The 20,986-nt window shown below is 41.2% G+C and overlaps 1 protein-coding gene across 1 annotated transcript in view; it reads left to right on the top strand.

Moving 5' to 3' along the window:
• The window catches only part of USP9X (ubiquitin specific peptidase 9 X-linked), a 377,318-nt gene that overhangs the window by 301,873 nt on the left and 54,459 nt on the right, over positions 1-20,986 (top strand). The window contains exons 38-39 of the mRNA XM_030202341.1: positions 6,164-6,293; positions 16,821-17,006. Of these exons, the coding sequence (XP_030058201.1) occupies positions 6,164-6,293; positions 16,821-17,006 (316 nt within the window). The remainder of the gene's footprint in view (positions 1-6,163; positions 6,294-16,820; positions 17,007-20,986) is intronic.

Below are 20,986 nucleotides of genomic sequence, written 5' to 3' on the forward strand. Positions count from 1 at the left end.
AGAAAGTCAAGACAACGGCTGTGAATAGCACGTTCAAGTATCTTGGCTAGGAAAGGGAGGAGGGAGATGGGGCGATAGTTGGAAGGTTTTTTAAGGAGTGGTGTGACTATGGCATGTTTGAAGGCATCAGGAACAGTCGCAGTGGACAACGAAAGATTGAGGATATGACAGGTAAAAGGGATGACAGTAGGAGAGAGAGTGTTAAGTAGATGGGTGAGAATAGGATCAGAGGAACAGGTAGTTAGTTTCGAGGAGGAAATAAGATGTGTAGTTTCCTCTTCAGTGATTTCAGAAAAGGAGGCAGGGGGTGGAGGGTTGAGAGAATGGACTTAAGGGAAGGAGAGGTGGAGGTGACCATTTTCTTATCAATAGAGGAAAAAGATACAAGCAGTGTAGCTTGCTTCTCAATAGCCATTTTAGAGGATTCTAGGAATCTTGTAAGATCCAAACTATCTGGGGAATTTAGATCATCAAAATTGCCCTCCTAATTAACTGATCTTATAGCTCTAGGCAGATAATAGATTTTTATATCCACAGCATCAAAAGCTATTTCTACAACTTCTTTCATATATATTTTAAAGATTTCCATTGGTGACAAATAATAGAAATTGCATGTGTTCTCCAAATTTTCTATTTGCGTCTTCTACACCTACTCTTGAGACCTATTGTGCAACTTTATGCTGTGCTTTGTTCACTGCACTTTTGATTCCTTCTATTCTGAGTCTCTATAACATAGTACTATATAATAACATAGTAGATGATGGCATATAAAGACCTGTATGGTCCATCCAGTCTGCCCAACAAGATAAACTCATTACAATTGTATGCAATACTTCATATGTATATCTGGTCTTGATTTGTCTTTTCCATTTTCTCGGCATAGACCGTAGAAGTCTGCCCAGAACTGTCCTTGTTCTCCAAATTCTGAAACTGAATCTATCCAGCCACGATCAGAGCACAGACAGTAAAATTTTGCCAAGTACTAGCTTTCCTTCCTAATCTCTGCTAAGCTTCTTTGGATTTATTCCTTTTAAACAGGATTCCTTTGTGTTTATTGCACACATTTTTTAATTCCATTACCATTTTCATCTCCTCCTCCTGCGAGAGGGCATTCCAGATATCTACCACCCTGTCCATGAAAAAATACTTACTGACATTATGCCTGAGCCAGCCCCCTTTCAAACTCAATTCATGTCCTCTAGCTCTGGCATCTTCCCATCTCTGGAAAAGGTTTTGTTTGCGGATTAATACCTTTCAAATATTTGAATGTCTGTGTCATACCACCCCTGTTTCTCTTTTTCTTCAGGGTATACAAGTTCAGGTCAGTAAGTCTGTCCTTATACGTCTTGCAATAACTATGCAGACACTCCCTTTGCTTAACTGATTGGGACTGCATGAGTGATTTGATCGACCTCCCTGCCAGAAACAGATCTATTTCTTCACAAACTTACCTCAACCTGCACCTTCCCAATTGCAGAGGAATTAAATACAAGACCTACTATGCATCCAGTTTCTCCTTTTTGGGCAGCCAACTTTGGAATGCTCTACCAAAACCTATCCGATTAATTAACGACTACTTGCCCTTTAGAAAAATGCTGAAAGCTCATTTCTTCAAGCAAGCCTACTCTGTCCCAACCTAATCTTACCAACCTCCACTCCCAATTCTGTTCTGATACCGACCTCATCATTAGTTTTACTTACCCCACCTCCCCATTCACCCTCTACTCATCCCATCCTTCTCTTCTCCATCTCTCCTTTATTATATCCCTCCTTACCTCCCAACTTATACTATCCTATCCTGTCTACCCTCTCTTATCCTAATCATGCATTATCAAGCTCAACTTTATAATGTTTCATTATCGTTTTGAAATTTCTATTATAAGACTTTGTATTTCGAATTACTATGTAAGCCGCATTGAACCTGCATTGTGTGGGAAAGCACGGGGTACAAATGTAATAAATAAACCATATTTACAGTACAGTTAAATATCTGTATTGTTAAATTTGCGCATATCAATCTCGGCATTAATCAGAAATAACATTTTTATTTTGAGCAGATTGCTTTCCATTCTAGCATTTATATCCCACCTGTATCAACTAGAGAATCAAAGTGGGTTACATAAAACAAAAAATAATCCCTTATCAACACATGCTATAAAAACAATCTTACAAAAACGTTATTTCTTATAAAGTAGATTCAAAATATTTGTTAAAAAGATGTCTTCAAAATGTTATGAATTAAGTAATTATATATTTCTGAATATGTACAGATAAATTCCACATTCTACTTTATTAATAAATTAATGAACTATCATGAAAATGCCTAAGTGGGACATCCTTAATAGAAGGAAAACCCAATCTCAGTAAGAAGCTAAAACGAGACAAAGGCCTAAAGGAAGGAATAACTATGAGAATTTGTACAGCAACCATTAATTATCTTAAAAACAGGACATGCCACCTATGGGCATTTATTACATGAAATGCCAACTATTTTGTAAATAGTGACGTATCTGTGAATCAATTCCAGTAACAAAAACACATTAAAATCCATCTACACTAACTGCATTTTGGATCCTTTGTACTTTGGTTAAGGCATGCTACATAGAAACATAATAAGTGAAGGCCTGAATGGTCCATCGAGTCTTCCCAACAGTTCACATTCATTATCAATTCAAGATTAAACATAGTAACATAGTAGATGACAGCAGAAAAAAAAGTCCTGCCCGGTCCATCTAGTTTGCCCAACAATTTAAACTCATATGTGCTACTTTATGTGTATACCTGACCTTTATTTGTTTCTGCCATTTTCAGGGCACAGACCGTAGAATCTGCCCAGAACAAGGTCCATCTCCCAACCACCAGCCCCGCCTCCCCCCACCGGCTCTGCCACCCAATCTCGGCTAAGCTTGTGAGGATCCATTCCTTCCGAACAGGATTCCTTTATGTTTGTTCCATGCATTTTTGAATTCCGTTACTGTGTTAGTAAGATCATGGTCTTTCTTTGATGTTTCTTGGATGTAGTCCGTAGAAGTCCGCCTGGCTCTGTCCTTACATTCCAACTACTGGAGTTGCCGTCAAAGCCCACTCTAGCCTATCTGAATCCATCTTGTCATTTGCGGGACACAGACCGTAAACTTTGCCCGGCAATGACTTTGTAGCTCATCTCCAGTTTTTACAAGTACTAATTACCTATACTGTACATCAACACCTGTCACAAATCACAAGAGGTTTTGAATGCAGAGCTTGACTACTAGACACTGGCTAAGCAGTTTAGTCAGAATGTATGTGATGCCTGATGGACTTGGGATAAGGATATTACACATGCAGTCCCTTTTGCACACTAGAGTACAATCAAAACAAAAATAGATTTCTGGTATTAAAACCAAATATACCAGAAGTCTTTTTTTCTTTTGTTCACCATATTCCAAGTATGACCAGAACATTTTATTGAACAATTTATTTTTCCTCAAAACAGTGCCAACATGGAAAGTCTCAAGAACTTACTCTTCTGGTTACCAGGCAGTGGTGTGCTGGTAAATGTTTAACAACAGGCTGTCTCCCCGGTCCACCTCTGCCCCCCCCCCCCCCCCCAAATTGCAGAGCTGGATATAGCCGGGGAGAGAGCCTGGGGGGGGGGGGGGCAATGCATTATTCCAGGAAACAAAAAATTAAATGATCCCAGGTTCCAATCTACTACTACTACTACTACTTAACATTTCTAGAGCGCTACTAGGGTTACGCAGCGCTGTACAAAATAAACAAAGAAAGACGGTCCCTGCTCAAAGGAGCTTACAATCTAAGTAACGAAATGTCAAGTTGGGCAGTCTAGGTTTCCTGGGCAGAGGTGTAGAGATTAGGTGCCGAAGGCGACATTGAAGAGGTGGGCTTTAAGCAGAGATTTGATGTGGGATAAAATGCCATAAATAAGTAAATAAATATAAACTTTTAACGTTGAGCACCTGATTCTCAAAGTGGACATATTCCAAACACTATAATGAAAATAAAATGATTTTTTTCTACCTTTGTTGTCTGGTGACTTTGTTTTTCTGATCATGTTGGCCCAGTGTCTGATTCTGCTGCTATCTGTCCTCTTAACTCCGTTTCCAGGGCTTCCTTTCCATTTATTTCTTTACTTTCCGCCTTTCTTCTTCATTTCTTGCCCTACATCCGTAAGTAAAAGCTGGGTCCTCCGCAGACTTGACTGTCCAGTGGATCCAGCTTCTGCCTATTTTCTTTCCTCCATGTGCAGTTTTTCTCCTCTCTTCCTTTTCCCTCTCATCTCATCTCCTTCCTCTCTCTTCCTCCCCTCCATCCACCCATGTCCAGCAACCCTCCTCTTCCCCCTCCCCTGCCCCCCTCCATCCACCCATGTCCAGCAACCCTCCCCTCCCCTGCTGTCCCCTCCCCTCCCATGTCCAGCAACCCTCTTCTCGCCCCTGTCCTCCATCCACCCATGTCCAGCAACCCTCCTCTCCCCCCTGCCCTCCCCTCCATCCACCCATGTCCAGTGATTCTCTTCTCTCCCCTGCCCCCCCTCCAGCGACCCATGTCCAAAGATTCTCTTCTCTCCCTTGCCCCCCCCCCCTCCAGCCACCCATGTCCAGCAACCCTCCTCTACCCCTGCCCTCCCCTCCCTCCACCCATGTCCAGCAGCAACCCTCCTCTCCCCCTGCCCTCCCCTCCAGCCACCCAGGTTGTCCAGTGGATTCTTCAGGTAGGCAGGAAAGATCCCCAGTCTTTCCTGCCCGCTGCCGGCGCTGGTTCTCCCGCAGCGCTACAGGATCACTCTTCAAAATGGCCGCTGAGACTTACAAGGGCGGCCTCCAAGACTTCAGCAGAAGTCTCGCGAGGCCGCCACTGGAAGTCTCAGCGGCCATTTTTAAAGAGCGCGCGGGCAGGAAAGACTGGGGATCTTTCCTGCCTACCCCAAAGCATCCACTGGACAACCAGTTGCCTTCTTCAGGTATGGGATCCTGTAGCGGCCGGGAGGGAGGGAGGAGAGCCGGCTCACCCTGAATAACAACCGGCTCGCAAAATTGTAAAATATTTAACACCGGCTCTTGCGAGCCGGTGCGAGCCGGCTCCAGCACACCACTGTTAACAGGGTTTCTACTCTTTTGCTTCTCATACAGCTTTTAACCGTACCCTTAATATTAATGACTGATTATCACATGTGAGATTACCTAATGAGCTTCAATTTACTATAGAATTAGCACCTGGATTGCAAGGGTTCTATGTAAATTCAACATACCAACCACCCATGCACCCTCAGCTTTTGAGTCACCCATGCATGTGGCTAATTCTGTCCTGCTCATCCATGGAGAAAGTGAAGTTGTTTACCTGTAATTTAGGTTCTCCTTGGACAGCAGGATAAATCAGCCACACAATCTTCCTACCCTCCCTTATTGTTGAGGTTTCCTATAATTGAGCAGTAAGGAACACTGGAGCATGTCCATAAGTTTTTCTGGGCTCTACAAGAGCAGATCTGAACTGACACCATCAGAAATGACCACACCCATGTGTGTGCCTGATTAATCGTGCTGTCCAAGGAGCTTACAAGTAAACAACTTCACTGTCCTAATGCTGTGTGATGTCACTTGTGTGCCTGATTAATCCTGCTGTCAACAGAAAGCACCTGTTTTGGGTAGGCAACTTTGATTTCTCTTGTATTGCTTTCTCATTTTTAAGACACTGATAAGAATCCTGTATTGTTGGAGCTCCATACTTATATTAACAATAAGTCTCTTGCTTCAGTTCACCTGGGACTGGTATTTGGACTTGATATGTTTTGGGTTGAAGTATCATTTTTACATCTGAAAGCAGTATACAGTTGTTGTTACCTTTACCAGGTTATATGATGGTTCTTTGTTTTTGTTCATGTGTTTATATTAAAACTTCAATAAACCTATTTGAGCTTAAAAAAAAAAAAAATCATGTATTACATCCATTAGTGACTGAAGCATGGTTGTGATAGTTGAATCCTTTTTTTTTTGGTAGTGTAAAGTTCAGTTTTTCAGTCATTTAAAATAATTTCAAAATGATTTCACAATTATTTTATTTAGAACAAGTCTTGCCAATAAAACTAAAAATCCTGATCAGTGATGGTTTTCAGCATGAGAAGCATGGTATTTCACTGAATTGTTTTCTTTTTTTCTGTGTTTAGGCCTATGATAACCTAAGTTTGAGTGATCACTTGCTGAGAGCAGTACTGAACCTTCTTCGAAGGGAAGTGTCGGAGCATGGACGCCATTTACAACAATATTTCAATCTGTTTGTGATGTATGCCAACCTCGGTAGGAAAAAAACCCACATGCCTCTGTATATAATCACTGCTTCATTTAATATTGAAGCTCAATTTATATTACAAAGCAGATTTTCTACCAAATGCAAGTCAGATAATCAGATTGCTCAGGGCTGGGGAGCAACAAAGACCATACAGTGGTGGAAATAAGTATTTGATCCCTTGCTGATTTTGTAAGTTTGCCCACTGACAAAGACATGAGCAGCCCATAATTGAAGGGTAGGTTATTGGTAACAGTGAGAGATAGCACATCACAAATTAAATCCGGAAAATCACATTATGGAAAGTATATGAATTTATTTGCATTCTGCAGAGGGAAATAAGTATTTAATCCCTCTGGCAAACAAGACCTAATACTTGGTGGCAAAACCCTTGTTGGCAAGCACAGCGGTCAGACGTCTTCTGTAGTTGATGATGAGGTTTGCACACATGTCAGGAGGAATTTTGGTCCACTCCTCTTTGAAGATCATCTCTAAATCATTAAGAGTTCTGGGCTGTCGCTTGGCAACTCGCAGCTTCAGCTCCCTCCATAAGTTTTCAATGGGATTAAGGTCTGGTGACTGGCTAGGCCACTCCATGACCCTAATGTGCTTCTTCCTGAGCCACTCCTTTGTTGCCTTGGCTGTATGTTTTGGGTCATTGTCGTGCTGGAAGACCCAGCCACGACCCATTTTTAAGGCCCTGGCGGAGGGAAGGAGGTTGTCACTCAGAATTGTACGGTACATGGCCCCATCCATTCTCCCATTGATGCGGTGAAGTAGTCCTGTGCCCTTAGCAGAGAAACACCCCCAAAACATAACATTTCCACCTCCATGCTTGACAGTGGGGACGGTGTTCTTTGGGTCATAGGCAGCATTTCTCTTCCTCCAAACACGGCGAGTTGAGTTCATGCCAAAGAGCTCAATTTTTGTCTCATCTGACCACAGCACCTTCTCCCAATCACTCTCGGCATCATCCAGGTGTTCACTGGCAAACTTCAGACGGGCCGTCACATGTGCCTTCCGGAGCAGGGGGACCTTGCGGGCACTGCAGGATTGCAATCCGTTATGTCGTAATGTGTTACCAATGGTTTTCGTGGTGACAGTGGTCCCAGCTGCCTTGAGATCATTGACAAGTTCCCCCCTTGTAGTTGTAGGCTGATTTCTAACCTTCCTCATGATCAAGGATACCCCACGAGGTGAGATTTTGCGTGGAGCCCCAGATCTTTGTCGATTGACAGTCATTTTGTACTTCTTCCATTTTCTTACTATGGCACCAACAGTTGTCTCCTTCTCGCCCAGCGTCTTACTGATGGTTTTGTAGCCCATTCCAGCCTTGTGCAGGTGTATGATCTTGTCCCTGACATCCTTAGACAGCTCCTTGCTCTTGGCCATTTTGTAGAGGTTAGAGTCTGACTGATTCACTGAGTCTGTGGACAGGTGTCTTTCATACAGGTGACCATTGCCGACAGCTGTCTGTCATGCAGGTAACGAGTTGATTTGGAGCATCTACCTGGTCTGTAGGGGCCAGATCTCTTACTGGTTGGTGGGGGATCAAATACTTATTTCCCTCTGCAGAATGCAAATAAATTCATATACTTTCCACAATGTGATTTTCCGGATTTAATTTGTGATGTGCTATCTCTCACTGTTACCAATAACCTACCCTTCAATTATGGGCTGCTCATGTCTTTGTCAGTGGGCAAACTTACAAAATCAGCAAGGGATCAAATACTTATTTCCACCACTGTATATTTGCAGATTTGTTTTTCTGTGAACTCTTAGAACATTGTCAGGATTTGGTTTAATAGGAGACTAAATATCCTACATAGGTACATAAGTATTGCCATACTGAGACAGACTGACGATCCATCAAGCCCAGCATCCTGTTTCCAATAGTGGCTAATCCAGGTCACAAGTACCTGGCAAGATCCCAAAACAGTACAATACATTTTATGCTGCTTATTCTAGAAATAAGCAGTGGATTTTCCCCAATTTCAATTTAATAATGGTCTACAGACTTTTTGTTCAGGAAGCCATCCAACCATTTTTAAACCCCACTAAGTTAACCGCTTTTACTATATTCTCTGACAACGAATTCCAGAGTTTAATTACACATTGAGTGAAAAATGGTGGTGGTGTCATGTACACTCATATTTTATATTCTTTATCTTTCCAGTGTTTTTCATGTAAGCTTGAAGGGGATTGTCTTGGTGCCATATTTACAATGGGTTACATTTGTTTACAGGTTAAGAACATTATTAGAGCACAGCAGGCTGGACCAATCCTATTTTTACTTGAATATCTTTCCTTCTCTCAAAAGTGTAAAAGGAAATGAGAAGAATTACTGAACTAAACACTTCAAACATGATCACTATAGAAGCTTTAATTGAATTACACTTGTGTTAATTACCGTATTTTTCGGACTATAAGACGCACCGGACCATAAGACGCATCTAGGTTTAAGAGGAGGAAAATAGGAAAAAAAATTTTGAAGCAAAAAGTGTGGCAGAGATCTGCTGGAGGACCACAGGTTGTACAAAACTCTTGTATGGGGACAGCAGTTTTGCACAACCTGTGTGTCTCTGCAGTGGAATTTGTCCTCCCCTGCCATCCATGTCCAGCAATTCTCCTCCCCTCCCCATGTTCAGCGATTCGTTCAAACCCCTGCCTTTCCGCCCTCAGCTCCCCGACTTTCCGTTCATGCAACCGTGCTCCCTGCCTTGAAATCTTTAATTTACATACCCGAAGTCGCCGCAAACCAGCAGTAAGTAAAAGCAGCAGGCAGGCTCGCCTCCTCATCGCTTCCCTTCCCTCTCAGCGCGTTCCGCCCTCACGGAAAGGAAGTTACATCAGAGGAAGGCGGGATGTGCTGAGAGGGAAGGCAAGCGACGAAAAGGCAAACCTGCCTGCTGCTTTTACTGCTGGTTCGCCGCGACTTCGGGTAAATTAAAGATTTCAAAACGGATCACAGGTGCACAAACGGAAGGGAGCGGGCAGGTGAGCCGGACCTCACAAAAAAGCACTGGGCGGAGTTGAGGCGTACCGCACAGGGCCCCTTTGAGCGCGAGGCCCTATGCGGTTGCAACGCTCGCCTCGGCCTAAGACCGGCCCTGGCTGCCCCCCCCCCCCCCCCCCCCTTTTCCCACAGCGAGCAGGTACGCTACATTCGGACTATAAGACACACCTACATTTTCCTCCCAAATTTGGGAGGAAAAAAGTGCGTCTTATAATCCGAAAAATACAGTACATTTGAAATTTTTATAGAAATTCTGTACAAATGAGTATGTTTTTGTACTTTTGCCTGAGTATCCACCTGTACATTTATTTTCCTGTGAGGTTCTTCAACAATAATATAGAAGTATTTTTCTGCTAAGTCAGTTGATGCTTTTAAATAAGGATTCATACAGAATTTTAGATGAGATTTTAATTTATTTGGTCCTCATAAGTAAATGTGACTGCACATGAGCATGGTGAACAATTAAAAATAACATTTTACCAATTTCTTGTATTGAAAAGAGTATACATTTTAAAATGTTAACCAGCCTTAAAACCAGCTTAAATATTTTGGCCAGTTTTAGTACTTTATGTGCTCATTTTCAAAGCACAGAGACTTACAACGCTACATAGTACTTACGTAACTTTGTAAGTCCATGTGTTGCAGGAATTACCACTATTGTTAGCAGAATCTGTGGTACTTCAGGAGTCAAACACCACACACCAGAATGAGAGAGAAATCTTCTTTATTTGCCAGCAAACAAAGTAGGACATCAGCTCTAGCTCTCTCTGTGTCCTGTCCTTCTGTGTCTCTTCTTCTGAGCTCTCTGGATCCTGCGTCTCCTGTCTGTCCTCTCTCGTCTCAGCTCCTTCTCTTCTAATGTAAGCTGCTTCTGCTCTCCTTTATATTGGGTCCTTCTGGCCCCCCTTTCTCACCAGATGGTAAAGAATAGATTGATTACCCTGTCTTGAACTAATTATTACTTACATATTACTTAAAAATATCAGTTACATAGGTTTGAGATATTTCCTAAACTGACCTATGACCTGGGGCCTCTCAAACTAGACAATGTGGCACCTATCTCCTGCATTTTATTATTATTCACATAATCAGCTAACTTCATAACTTAGGTTCATTGAGGGGCTAATCTTGCTTAATGGCACACAGACATGGTTTGTTATTACTTTCAAAAGACCAGTCCTACACTTAGCTAATCAATCAAGGAGAAGAGAGTTGACTTGTCCTGACCTCTTTCACCTAGCTAGGACTGTGGATAATTCAAACCAGATGATGACCTCTTAAATTGCAGACAAAGCTCACTTGAAAAGTCAGACACTGGATTGAAAAGATATTCTACATAGAAATAGAACTTATTAATTAAACAGAATAAAACATATTTTAAAATAAGCAGAAATCAGAATTCCTTATAAGACAAAATCTAAATTATCAAGAATATCTATATCTAAACTATCTTCTTCTAGACAGCGTTCAATCTAATCCTTTAAACTGCCTGCAAAACTGTCCAGTATGCCTTGCTCATAATGGCATCCAGATGTGGTAAATAATACCCATGAACTAACATTAACTCAAAAAGGGACAAAGAAAGTTTCATTTCTCTCTGACCTTTCTAACCTCTAGTCTAGCAAAAGCTAGACATTTGAGCAAATTAAAACCAGATGGCATTCTACCACTTGCAGGACTGAACCAAAGTTAAAATTAATATGATTTCTCTGCCCAAGCTGCCTCACATGTACTGTGAAAATGAACCTCTTAGTGTATTAATGAATTTAGCCTTATGCTTTAGGGCCAAATTGACTTACCATGAACTGGGTAATTATGAATAGAGAGAAACTGAAGCAGTATCAGGAAGCATTAAGGGATGATATAAGAAGGTCTATATCTTTTGCTCTTCTTTACTTTGTGAAGTGTAAACTTGTGGCTCCTGTTTAGTTGAAATGAGGAAGAATTAGAGGACAGGCTAGAATTTGTTAGGCCCTAGATACTCTCTCTATATATAGCCAGAGTGAAAGGTTTGTACTGGGGAATAGTCAGTGTCCCCTTGTGGATACATCTAGTGAGGTACAAGATGGATTTAAATCAATGCAGGTACTAACATGGCTAGGACAGTGGGATGCCTGCATGATGGTTGAGTTAACAATCCTGTAAATTTATAGTTTTTACAGTTAAGAACATAAAAGTAGCTATATTGGGTCAGACCAATGGTCCATCTAGCCCAGTATCCTGCTTCCAGCAGTGGCCAATCTGACTCGCAAGTAGTTGGCAGCATCCCAAATAGTAGCAAGAGTTCATGCTGTCAATCCCAGGGACAGCAGTGGCTTCCCCCATTTCTATCTGAATAGCAGACAATGGACTTTTCTTCTAGGAATTTGTCTAAACCTTTTTAAAACCCAGATAAGTTAACTGCTGACACTGTATCCTCTGCCAATGCGTTCTAGAAGACAACGGGTTACAGGACCTGAGGCAACATGGCTTTACCAAAGGAAAATCCTGCCAAACAAATCTCATTGACTTTTTTGACTGGGTTACAAGAGAAATGGATGAAGGCCGTGCGCTAGATGTAATCTACTTGGATTTCAGCAAAGCCTTTTATACGGTCCCCCACGGAAGACTCGTGAATAAGCTGAAAGGGCTGAACTTAGGACCGAAAGTGGTGAACTGGATAGAAAACTGGTTTACCGACAGGTGGCAGAGGGTGGTGGTAAATGGAATCCGCTCAGAGGAAAGGGTGGTGAGCAGTGGGGTTCCTCAGGGGTCGGTGCTGGGACCCATTTTGTTTAATATATTTGTGAGAGATATTGCTTGAAGGGTTGGAAGGAAAGGTTTGCCTTTTTGCAGATGACATGAAGATAGCTAATCGAGTGAATACCCTGGAAGGAGTAGAAATGATGAGAAGGGATCTCCAAAAAGAAGAACGGTCAAGAGTCTGAGTAGTAGTAGTAGTTGTTAAAATTTAATAGTAATACTCTTACTGGGGTACAATTATTCGTTCGGTTTTTATTTGTTATAAAATACTGCATGAAAAACCTCTGTGTTATTTATGCTTTTACACCTAAAAACCTTCAAGTGAAAAATGAGTGCAATTTTTTCTTTTTTTCATATATTTGCTATTGTGCTCAGTGATAGGGAAACCGGCTGGACCTTCTCACAGCGTTATACTGTTGTTTTTCCCGTTATGACATCATTGCACCCCTACCGTCTCCTTATCTTTGTGCTGTCTGGTATTTGATACTTGTCTACTCACAAATCTCTAATGACAAATCTCTTAGAGGGGTGATCGTGGTAATCACGAGTCACTGGAATGGTTTGCTCGGAGTCCCCTCTCCAACTTGTGCTGACTAGACTGCGGTTTTAAAATCTCTGGCTCTGGTAAACAACCTTGCTTATCTTTCCAGTTCCCTACATGTGAGCATGTTTCGCGTGTTAGCGTCCTCAGGGGAACGGAGTGCTTAGGTAGGAGCTGTGTAGTCTCAAACTTCAATACATATGAGCATGTTTCGCATGTTAGCATCCTCAGGGGAACGGAGTGCTGAAACACATTTAAAAATAATTCAGTTTCTCTTTGAAGTATCCCTAATTAATCTACATATTGTGTTTAATCTTACTGCAATAGTTGAATCTCAGCATCTTTAAGACCTGTCTAAATAAACCATACTGAAAAAGTCTTTTGGCTAACCTTAGGTGGGAGCTGTGCAGTCTCAAACTTCAACCGACCAAAACGCTGGCGCATGCGTAGTGTATCCCCTTTTATCCCCCGTTTGCCTTTTAAACATTTGTCGGGGGGGGGGGGGTGTCTAAACCCACCAATCAATCTCTTTGTTGAGGCCCCGTGGTTCCACTGTCTTCCATTGGTGAATTAATCATTGTTCCATTTGAAGTAATCTAGATACTATATCTCCTGAGAACTTATCCGGTAGTTGTTGTAGTACTACAAATAGAAGATCTTTTTCTTGGTGTCCCGCTTCTGCCAAATGGGTAACTAGAGGTGCATCTTTTTTCTGTTTTCTTAAATTGCTGAGGTGTTCCGCTATGTGGTCTTTGATGCGTCACTTCATTTGTATAGTGTACCATTTTATGCATGGCATCGTATCCCATATACCACCCCCCTATATTCACAGTTAGTATGATTGCGCAGTTTTTAACTCCGGCCAGTGACTGGATGTGTGACCTCTGAAGTGCACCACGCATGCCTGCAGTATACACACTGACGGCATTTTCCATGTTCCCCCGTGGAGGATACTGCACTTTCATCTTTAGTGCTATTGAATAGTTCTCCTAAATTCCTTGATCTTTTGTAAGCGAAACAAAGATCTGAAGAGAGATTGTGCTGTCTCAACAGTGGCCAATGCTGTCGGATAATTCTTTTGATGTGAGTGCGATTAGAGAAGGGTAGAACACATACCATACGATTTTGTAAATTACGAGTGGTAGAGTGAGGTTGTAACAACCACTAGCGGTGTGCATTTCTTGCTCTCTTGCATGCTGTCTTCAAATATCCTTTCCGGGTATCCCCGCTTTCTCAATCTTAGATATAGATCTGCTGCATGCTTGTCATATAATCGCTCATCCTGGCGTATTCTTCTTATCCGAAGGAATTGCCCCGTGGGGATGCCCAGTTTTTGTGATTTTGCACGAAAACTTCTGTAATGTAAAATTGAATTAGTATCAGTAGATTTCCGGAAAATCTGCGTGTAGAATTTGCCTTCATGTACTCTGATATTGATATCCAAAAAACTAATGATATCAGATGCAGTCAACATTTCAAATGTGATATTGGTGTCACTGTCATTGAGATGTTGGAAAAACTCTTCTAATTCATCTGTCCTACTGGTCCAAATGAAAAACACGTCATCAATGAACCGTTTCCATAAGAGTACGTTTCTAAAGAATTCCAATGAGTATACAAATAGCTCCTCGAACTAAGGCATGTATAAACATGCTACAGTCGGGGCTACCATGGCCCCTATAGCCACTCCACGTATTTGTAGGAAATGTTGATCTCCAAAAAGAAAGTAGTTCTTTAATATGACTTGTTGGGCCATCATATTGAGTAATGATATTTTCTCTCTCGACAGATCACTGCTTTCCAATTGATCATTAATTATCTGCAACGTGTTTGTTTGTGGTATCATGGTGTACAAAGACCTCACGTCCATGGTAACCATAATTATTGGTTTCTCTATGACCGGAAGACTTTCCAAAATTGTGATGAGATGTGTAGAATCCCTTACGTACAATGGTATAGTTGTTATCCTCGGTTGCAGAGATTGATTGGTGGATTTAGACACACACCCCTGACAAATCTTTAAAAGGCAAACGGGGGGATAAAAGGGGAGACACTACACATGCGCCGGCGTTTTGGTCGGTTGAAGTTTGAGACTGCACAGCTCCCACCTAAGGTTAGCCAAAAGACTTTTTCAGTATGGTTTATTTAGACATGTCTTAAAGATGCTGAGATTCAACTATTGCAGTAAGATTAAACACAATATGTAGATTAATTAGGGATACTCCAACAAGAAACTGAATTATTTTTAAATGTGTTTCAGCACTCCGTTCTCCTGAGGACGCTAACACGCGAAACATGCTCACATGTAGGGAACTGGAAAGATAAGCAAGGCTGTTTACCAGAGCCAGAGATTTTAAAACCGCAGTCTAGTCAGCACAAGTTGGAGAGGGGACTCCGAGCAAACCATTCCAGTGAATCGTGATTACCACGATCACCCCTCTAAGAGATAAGTGCTAAATCAATTTAACATTAGAGATTTGTGAGTAGACAAGTATCAAATACCAGACAGCACAAAGATAAGGAGACGGTAGGGGTGCAATGATGTCATAACGGGAAAAACAACAGTATAACACTGTGAAAAGGTTCAGTCAGTTTCCCCATCACTGAGCACAATAGCAAATATAAAAAAAAAAAAGAAAAAAATTGCACTCATTTTCACTTGAAGGTTTTTAGGTGTAAAAGCATAAATAACACAGACGTTTTTCATGCAGTATTTTATAAGTTAAAATTTAATGATAAAAAGTGCAGAGTGATGCATTTGGGGTGTAGAAACCCAAAAGAGAGATACCAAATAGGAGGGAAGAGATTAGTAAGCTCGACTCAGGAGAGAGACCTTGGGGTGTTGGTGTCGGAGGATATGAAGGTGAAGAAATAATGCGATAAGGCGACGGCTGTGGCTAGAAGGATGCTAGGCTGTATAGAGAGGGGTATAACCAGCAGAAGAAAGGAGGTGTTGATGCCCCTCTGCAAGTCATTGGTGAGGCCCTACTTGGAGTATTTTGTTCAGTTTTGGAGGCCGTATCTGGCTAAAGATGTAAAAAGACTGGAAGCGGTGCAAAGAAAAACTACGAAAATGTTATGAGATTTGCGTTGCAAACCATATGAGGAGAGACTTGCCAACCTGAACATGTATACCTTGGAGGAAAGGAGAAACGGGTGACATGATACAGACGTTCAAATATTTGAAAGGTATTAATCTGCATACAAACCTTTTCCAGAGACAGGAAGGTGGTAGAACTAGAGGACATGAATTGAGGTTGAAGGGGGGCAGACTCAGGAGTAATGTCAGGAAGTATTTTTTCATGGAGAGGGTGGTGGATACGTGGGAGGTGGTGGAGATGAAAACAGTAATGGAATTCAAACATGCGTGGGATAAACACAAAGGAATCCTGTTTAGAAGGAATGGATCTATGGAATCTTAGCGGACATTGGGTGGCAACACCGGTATTTGGTGAATAAAACCGGTGCAGGGCAGACTTCTATGGTCTGTGCCCTGAGAAAGGCAAGGACAAATCAAACTTGGATATGCATATAAAGTGTTACATACCATGTAAAATGAGTTTATCTTGTTGGGCAGACTGGATGGACCGTTCAGGTCTTTATCTGCCGTCATTTCATTCATTTACTATGTTAACTGTTCGTCGAGTTCTGTCATACAGATAATTTGCTGATCATGGCTCCTAGATTAGTGGGCAACATATATTTTGACACAGCCCCCCCCCCCCCCCCCCAAGGCAAACTTCCAGGTGTGTAAAGTTAGAGATTGGTTCTTCTTTGGGCTGAAGGTGCTGTTATGACAGAGTGGTAAGGAAAATAAAAATACAATCAGACAAAACACCAGACCAATTATTCTATGGGTTCTCTGTTCTCATTAGCAAGCAGTTATTTTTGTTAGTTCATATTTCTGTTCTTATGCTGAGTTTTTCCCATGGAATGTCCAAAATTACAATTAAACTCCACATGGATGGCTAGATTTCAAAGTATTTTGAAGTGGGGAGAAAATCATGTACTGTGAGCCATGGGATGAGAAAGCCCAGTCCAAATGCATAAGCAGGAGATAAAATCCTTTTTTTGAGTGGCTGTTTCTTTTATTGACGCACACTGTTTTGATACCAGTTAAATAGAAGTTGCATAATATAAGAAAAAGAGCGAATTGAACAATAATATGTGAAGTTAAAGCTGTGAATCTTTCATCTGCGATGCTGTCTTTAATGTGCTTTATTTCTTTTTCTTTTGAAGGTGTATCAGAAAAAACTCAGCTCTTGAAACTAAATGTGCCAGCAACATTTATGCTAGTAGCTCTGGATGAAGGCCCTGGTCCTCCAATCAAATACCAGTATGCTGAGCTGGGCAAATTGTACACTGTGGTGTCGCAGCTAATCCGTTGTTGCGATGTATCATCGCGTATGCAGTCCTCCATCAATGGTATGGTAAACATTGTATTGTGAATGTTAGTCTTTGTCCGCAGCATGTCTGGTGACTTCTGCCAGTTGTGTTGGGTGGTGTTGACTCTAGGTAGGGTGGCAATGAAGACATTGAGAAGCTAATATTGCTGTTGGCAAAAATTGTTCCAGACCCACTGTCACATGTGGTTTTGTTTTTTTGGTTCTGCTGTTTGGGGACTTTTTGAGGCAAATGGTGTAGTTGCGCCTTTCTTTTTGGACTTAAATGCACAAATTGTCCTTACAGTGGTAGTATTTATTTATTTATTTGTATCCCACATTTTCCCACCTCTTTGCAGGCTCAATGTGGCTTACAATACACCATGAATAGTGGAAATAAGAAGAGAATAGACGTTTGGTATTACAGAAGGATTTTGGGTTACATGATAATGAAAAACATGATAGTAATATAACAAGAGAACATTTTAAGACAGTTTTGGATACATGTGGGGGAGTTCACATGCCAGTAAGTTGAGTTGAAAAGAGGACAAAAATAAAATTAAGGCAATATTACAGTAAGAATAACACAACATTTCTGATTGACAGTAATTGTATTCAGATGTATAGTTTATTTTGTACAATTTTTTTTGACTGTTTATGTAGTGGATGTTTTGTTAGTAGAACTAGCCTAGTGATCACAGTGGTAGGATGAGAGACAGGAAAGCAAGGGTTCAAAACCTTCTAATTATTCTTATGACCATTTGGTGAAATCACTTAACCCTTCCTCGCCTCAGGGGCCCTTTTACTAAAGCTTACTGTATGTTAACAGATATTAGCATATGCTAAATGCTGCATATCCTATTTTATATCTGTGGGCCACATGGCACTTAGCACATGCTAATGTCCATTAGCACACACTAAACTTCAATAAAAGGTCCCTTAGATTTTTTGTTTGTTTGTTTTGTTACATTTGTACCCCGCGCTTTCCCACTCATGGAAGGCTCAATGCGGCTTACATGGGGCAATGGAGGGTTAAGTGACTTGCCCAGAGTCACAAGGAGCTGCCTGTGCCTGAAGTGGGAATGGAACTCAGTTCCTCAGTTCCCCAGGACCAAAGTCCACCACCCTAACCACTAGGCCACTCCTGGAGATTGTAAGCTTTGTCACACCATCATCAGTCTGAAAACAAATTTGCTTGGTTGTTTGTTGTGGCATACTACACTGCTGTTCATATAATATGTCAAAACAGTTTACACCTAAAAATAGAAGAAAAGAACTTCAAATTTGTATGGAAATGAGAGAGAAGAGGAAACATACTGTACCATCACTTACAAAAAGAATCTCATAGTGGGACGACACATCATACAGACATTAGCATCAAATTAAAAGAGAGAATGCAGGCACAAACAAATCAACCTCACCAGAGCCCAAAATTGTTAATTTTGGACTGTTATAAGTAACAGAAAATAGGTTTTTAGCCTTGCCCTACATTTTTTGTAAGACTATTTGGCTCAGAGAGGGAGAGGCAATGAATTCCATAAGGAGGCCACTGCAGAGAAGATGGCCCAGAGGACAGTTGTGTAACTTGGTGCATCCAGTTAGGTGTGCTTATGGCATATGCTGAGTGCCAATTCTAAATTTAGACACGACCATTTGCATCAGCTCAATAGCAGGCCTCAATGGGTGCACCTAACATAGTATTCTGTAAGTTATGCACGTAAGTTGGAGACACAACCATTCTCCTTCCATGCTTCCACACTTGTACTCCCTCCTTTGCAGTTTCATGCTGCCTTGTGCAATAGTGTGTAGTGCACTTATGTGTACCTGCAGGCACCTGGTTATAGAATTCTTCTTACGATATCTAATTGACTCCAGTTTTGCACATGTTGCTGGGAGTAACTCTTGAGTTTCACACAATGAGTGAAGCAGCTAAGGTGGAATGTGTGGGATTGTTTATTATTTATTACAAATGTCTATACTGCCAAATTAACAGGTTTGTCAGTTTGCAATGAAACTTTTAAATTAAGGCTAATAAAGAAAGAGAAGAACTCTGTAATCAGGACAGGAAAGCAAGACAACTTGGACAAGAGAACCATATCCATACAGAGAGTACACTTGATAACTGTACTTCTTAATAACACATAAACACCCAATCCTGGCAATATACGAATGAATGAATGCTGCTCTTATGCTTGATATCAAGTCAAACCCACATTCTGGGACGATCATAGAAGTTAGTGGAATGCCAATGTGAACAAGGGCTAAAACCTTAAAAATCCTCAAGTGCACCAAAAGCCAATGGTACTGAAATAAGGCATAGCATGATTGAATTGACCTGCTGAGCATAATATCCTGATGGCTATGGTTGGTAGAGACTGAAGGCATTTGATCTGAAAAGAATTGCTTCCTGCATAGATGATACTGAAATAGTCAAGCCATTAAGTCAAAGTAGCATGAATTATGGTGTACTGAGCTGTCTCATCTAGATCATAGTGGATCGGGAGCAAAAAAGTCAGCATTAACAACAGAAGATACCTGAGGCTTGAAAGAGAGCTGATGTACAATAAGTTCCAATTATTTAAAAGCAATTAAGCTGATTGAAGAACTGAGTAGTAGAGGTGCAGTTGAAAGGCAGATAGGCCACAAGTACATAAGTATTGCCATACTGGGACAGAACTAACATCATCCTATTTCCAACAGTGACCAATGCAGGTCACAAGTACCTGGCAAGATCCCCAAAAAAGTACAATGCGTTTTATGCTACTTATCCTATTGTAAGTCAGATGATATAGTAGATCATATCCTAGAAATAAGCAGTGGATTTTCCCCAAGTCCATTTAATAATGGTCTATGGACTTTAGGAAGCCATGCAACCCTTTTTAAAACCCTGCTAAGCTAACTGCTTTTACTACATTCTCTGGCAATGAATTCCAGAGTTTAATTGCATGTTGAGTGAAGAAAAAGTTTCCCTGATTCATTTTAAATTTACGACTTTGTAGCTCCATTGCATGCCCCTTAGTCCTAGTAGTTTTGGAAAGCGTAAATAAGCAATTCACATCTACCCGTTCCACTCAGTATTTTATATACCTCTATCATAGCTCCCCTCAGCCGTCTTTTCTCCAAGCTGAAGAGCCCTAACCTCTTTAGTCTTTCCTCCTAGGGAAGTCGTCCCATCCCCTGTATCATTTTTGTCGCCCTTCTCTGTACCTTTTCTAATTCCACTATATCTTTTTTAACCAGTGATCCTTTTAGCTACTGTTTTAGAGGCACTTAAAATGAGTTGGTGGGTATTCAGGTATGCTGCAACTGTTACAAGTGCAGTTGTGATAGGTCTGGACTTGAGGAATCTAGATTGGTAATCAAAAGAACATCAATTGCATAATAGAAGACACTGATGTTATATTTTAAGGGGGGTATACATGGTGCATGAATGGAACAAGAGCGAGTCTTCCACTTGTAAATTTGCATGTACTGCTTGCTGCACTGGACGCACCCATGTATGCCTGCCATTGACCTGGCATAATTGGGTGTGCCTACATGTAGGCATGCTGGTGCAGGTTTATGCTAACGTGCTATAACAGAACCTGGTCACCCGGAAGCCATTATAAAATAGGCAGTCTCCTTGCTGCATCCGGGCACCTACATTATATATATATATATATTTTTTTTTCTTCATTATTTATATACCACCTAGACCTAAGCCGTCTACAATTTTCTTTTTCAGTGCCTCTTATATACCTGTAGAGCAGGTATATAAGGGGCTCATTTAAGTGCCCCTTATATACCTCCTCTAGAGTGGGTGTAGTGTTAATTCGTACTTTGTGTGTAAATCGCAACTCAGCCCAAAATACCACCTCCAAGCATGCTTGCTCTCTAGATACATTCTGGCTTGCATTGTGTGTACTTTTAAACATGACTTAATTTTATAAAACTAATTCACATGTGAAAATAAAATTATCCAAAGGCTCAGAAAAACAGCGGTCAGATGCTGCAACTGCTTGGAGGATTATAATGCATGGCCCT

The sequence above is a fragment of the Microcaecilia unicolor genome, chromosome 4 (genome assembly GCF_901765095.1).
Source record: "Microcaecilia unicolor chromosome 4, aMicUni1.1, whole genome shotgun sequence".
Taxonomy (NCBI): Eukaryota; Metazoa; Chordata; class Amphibia; order Gymnophiona; family Siphonopidae; genus Microcaecilia; species Microcaecilia unicolor.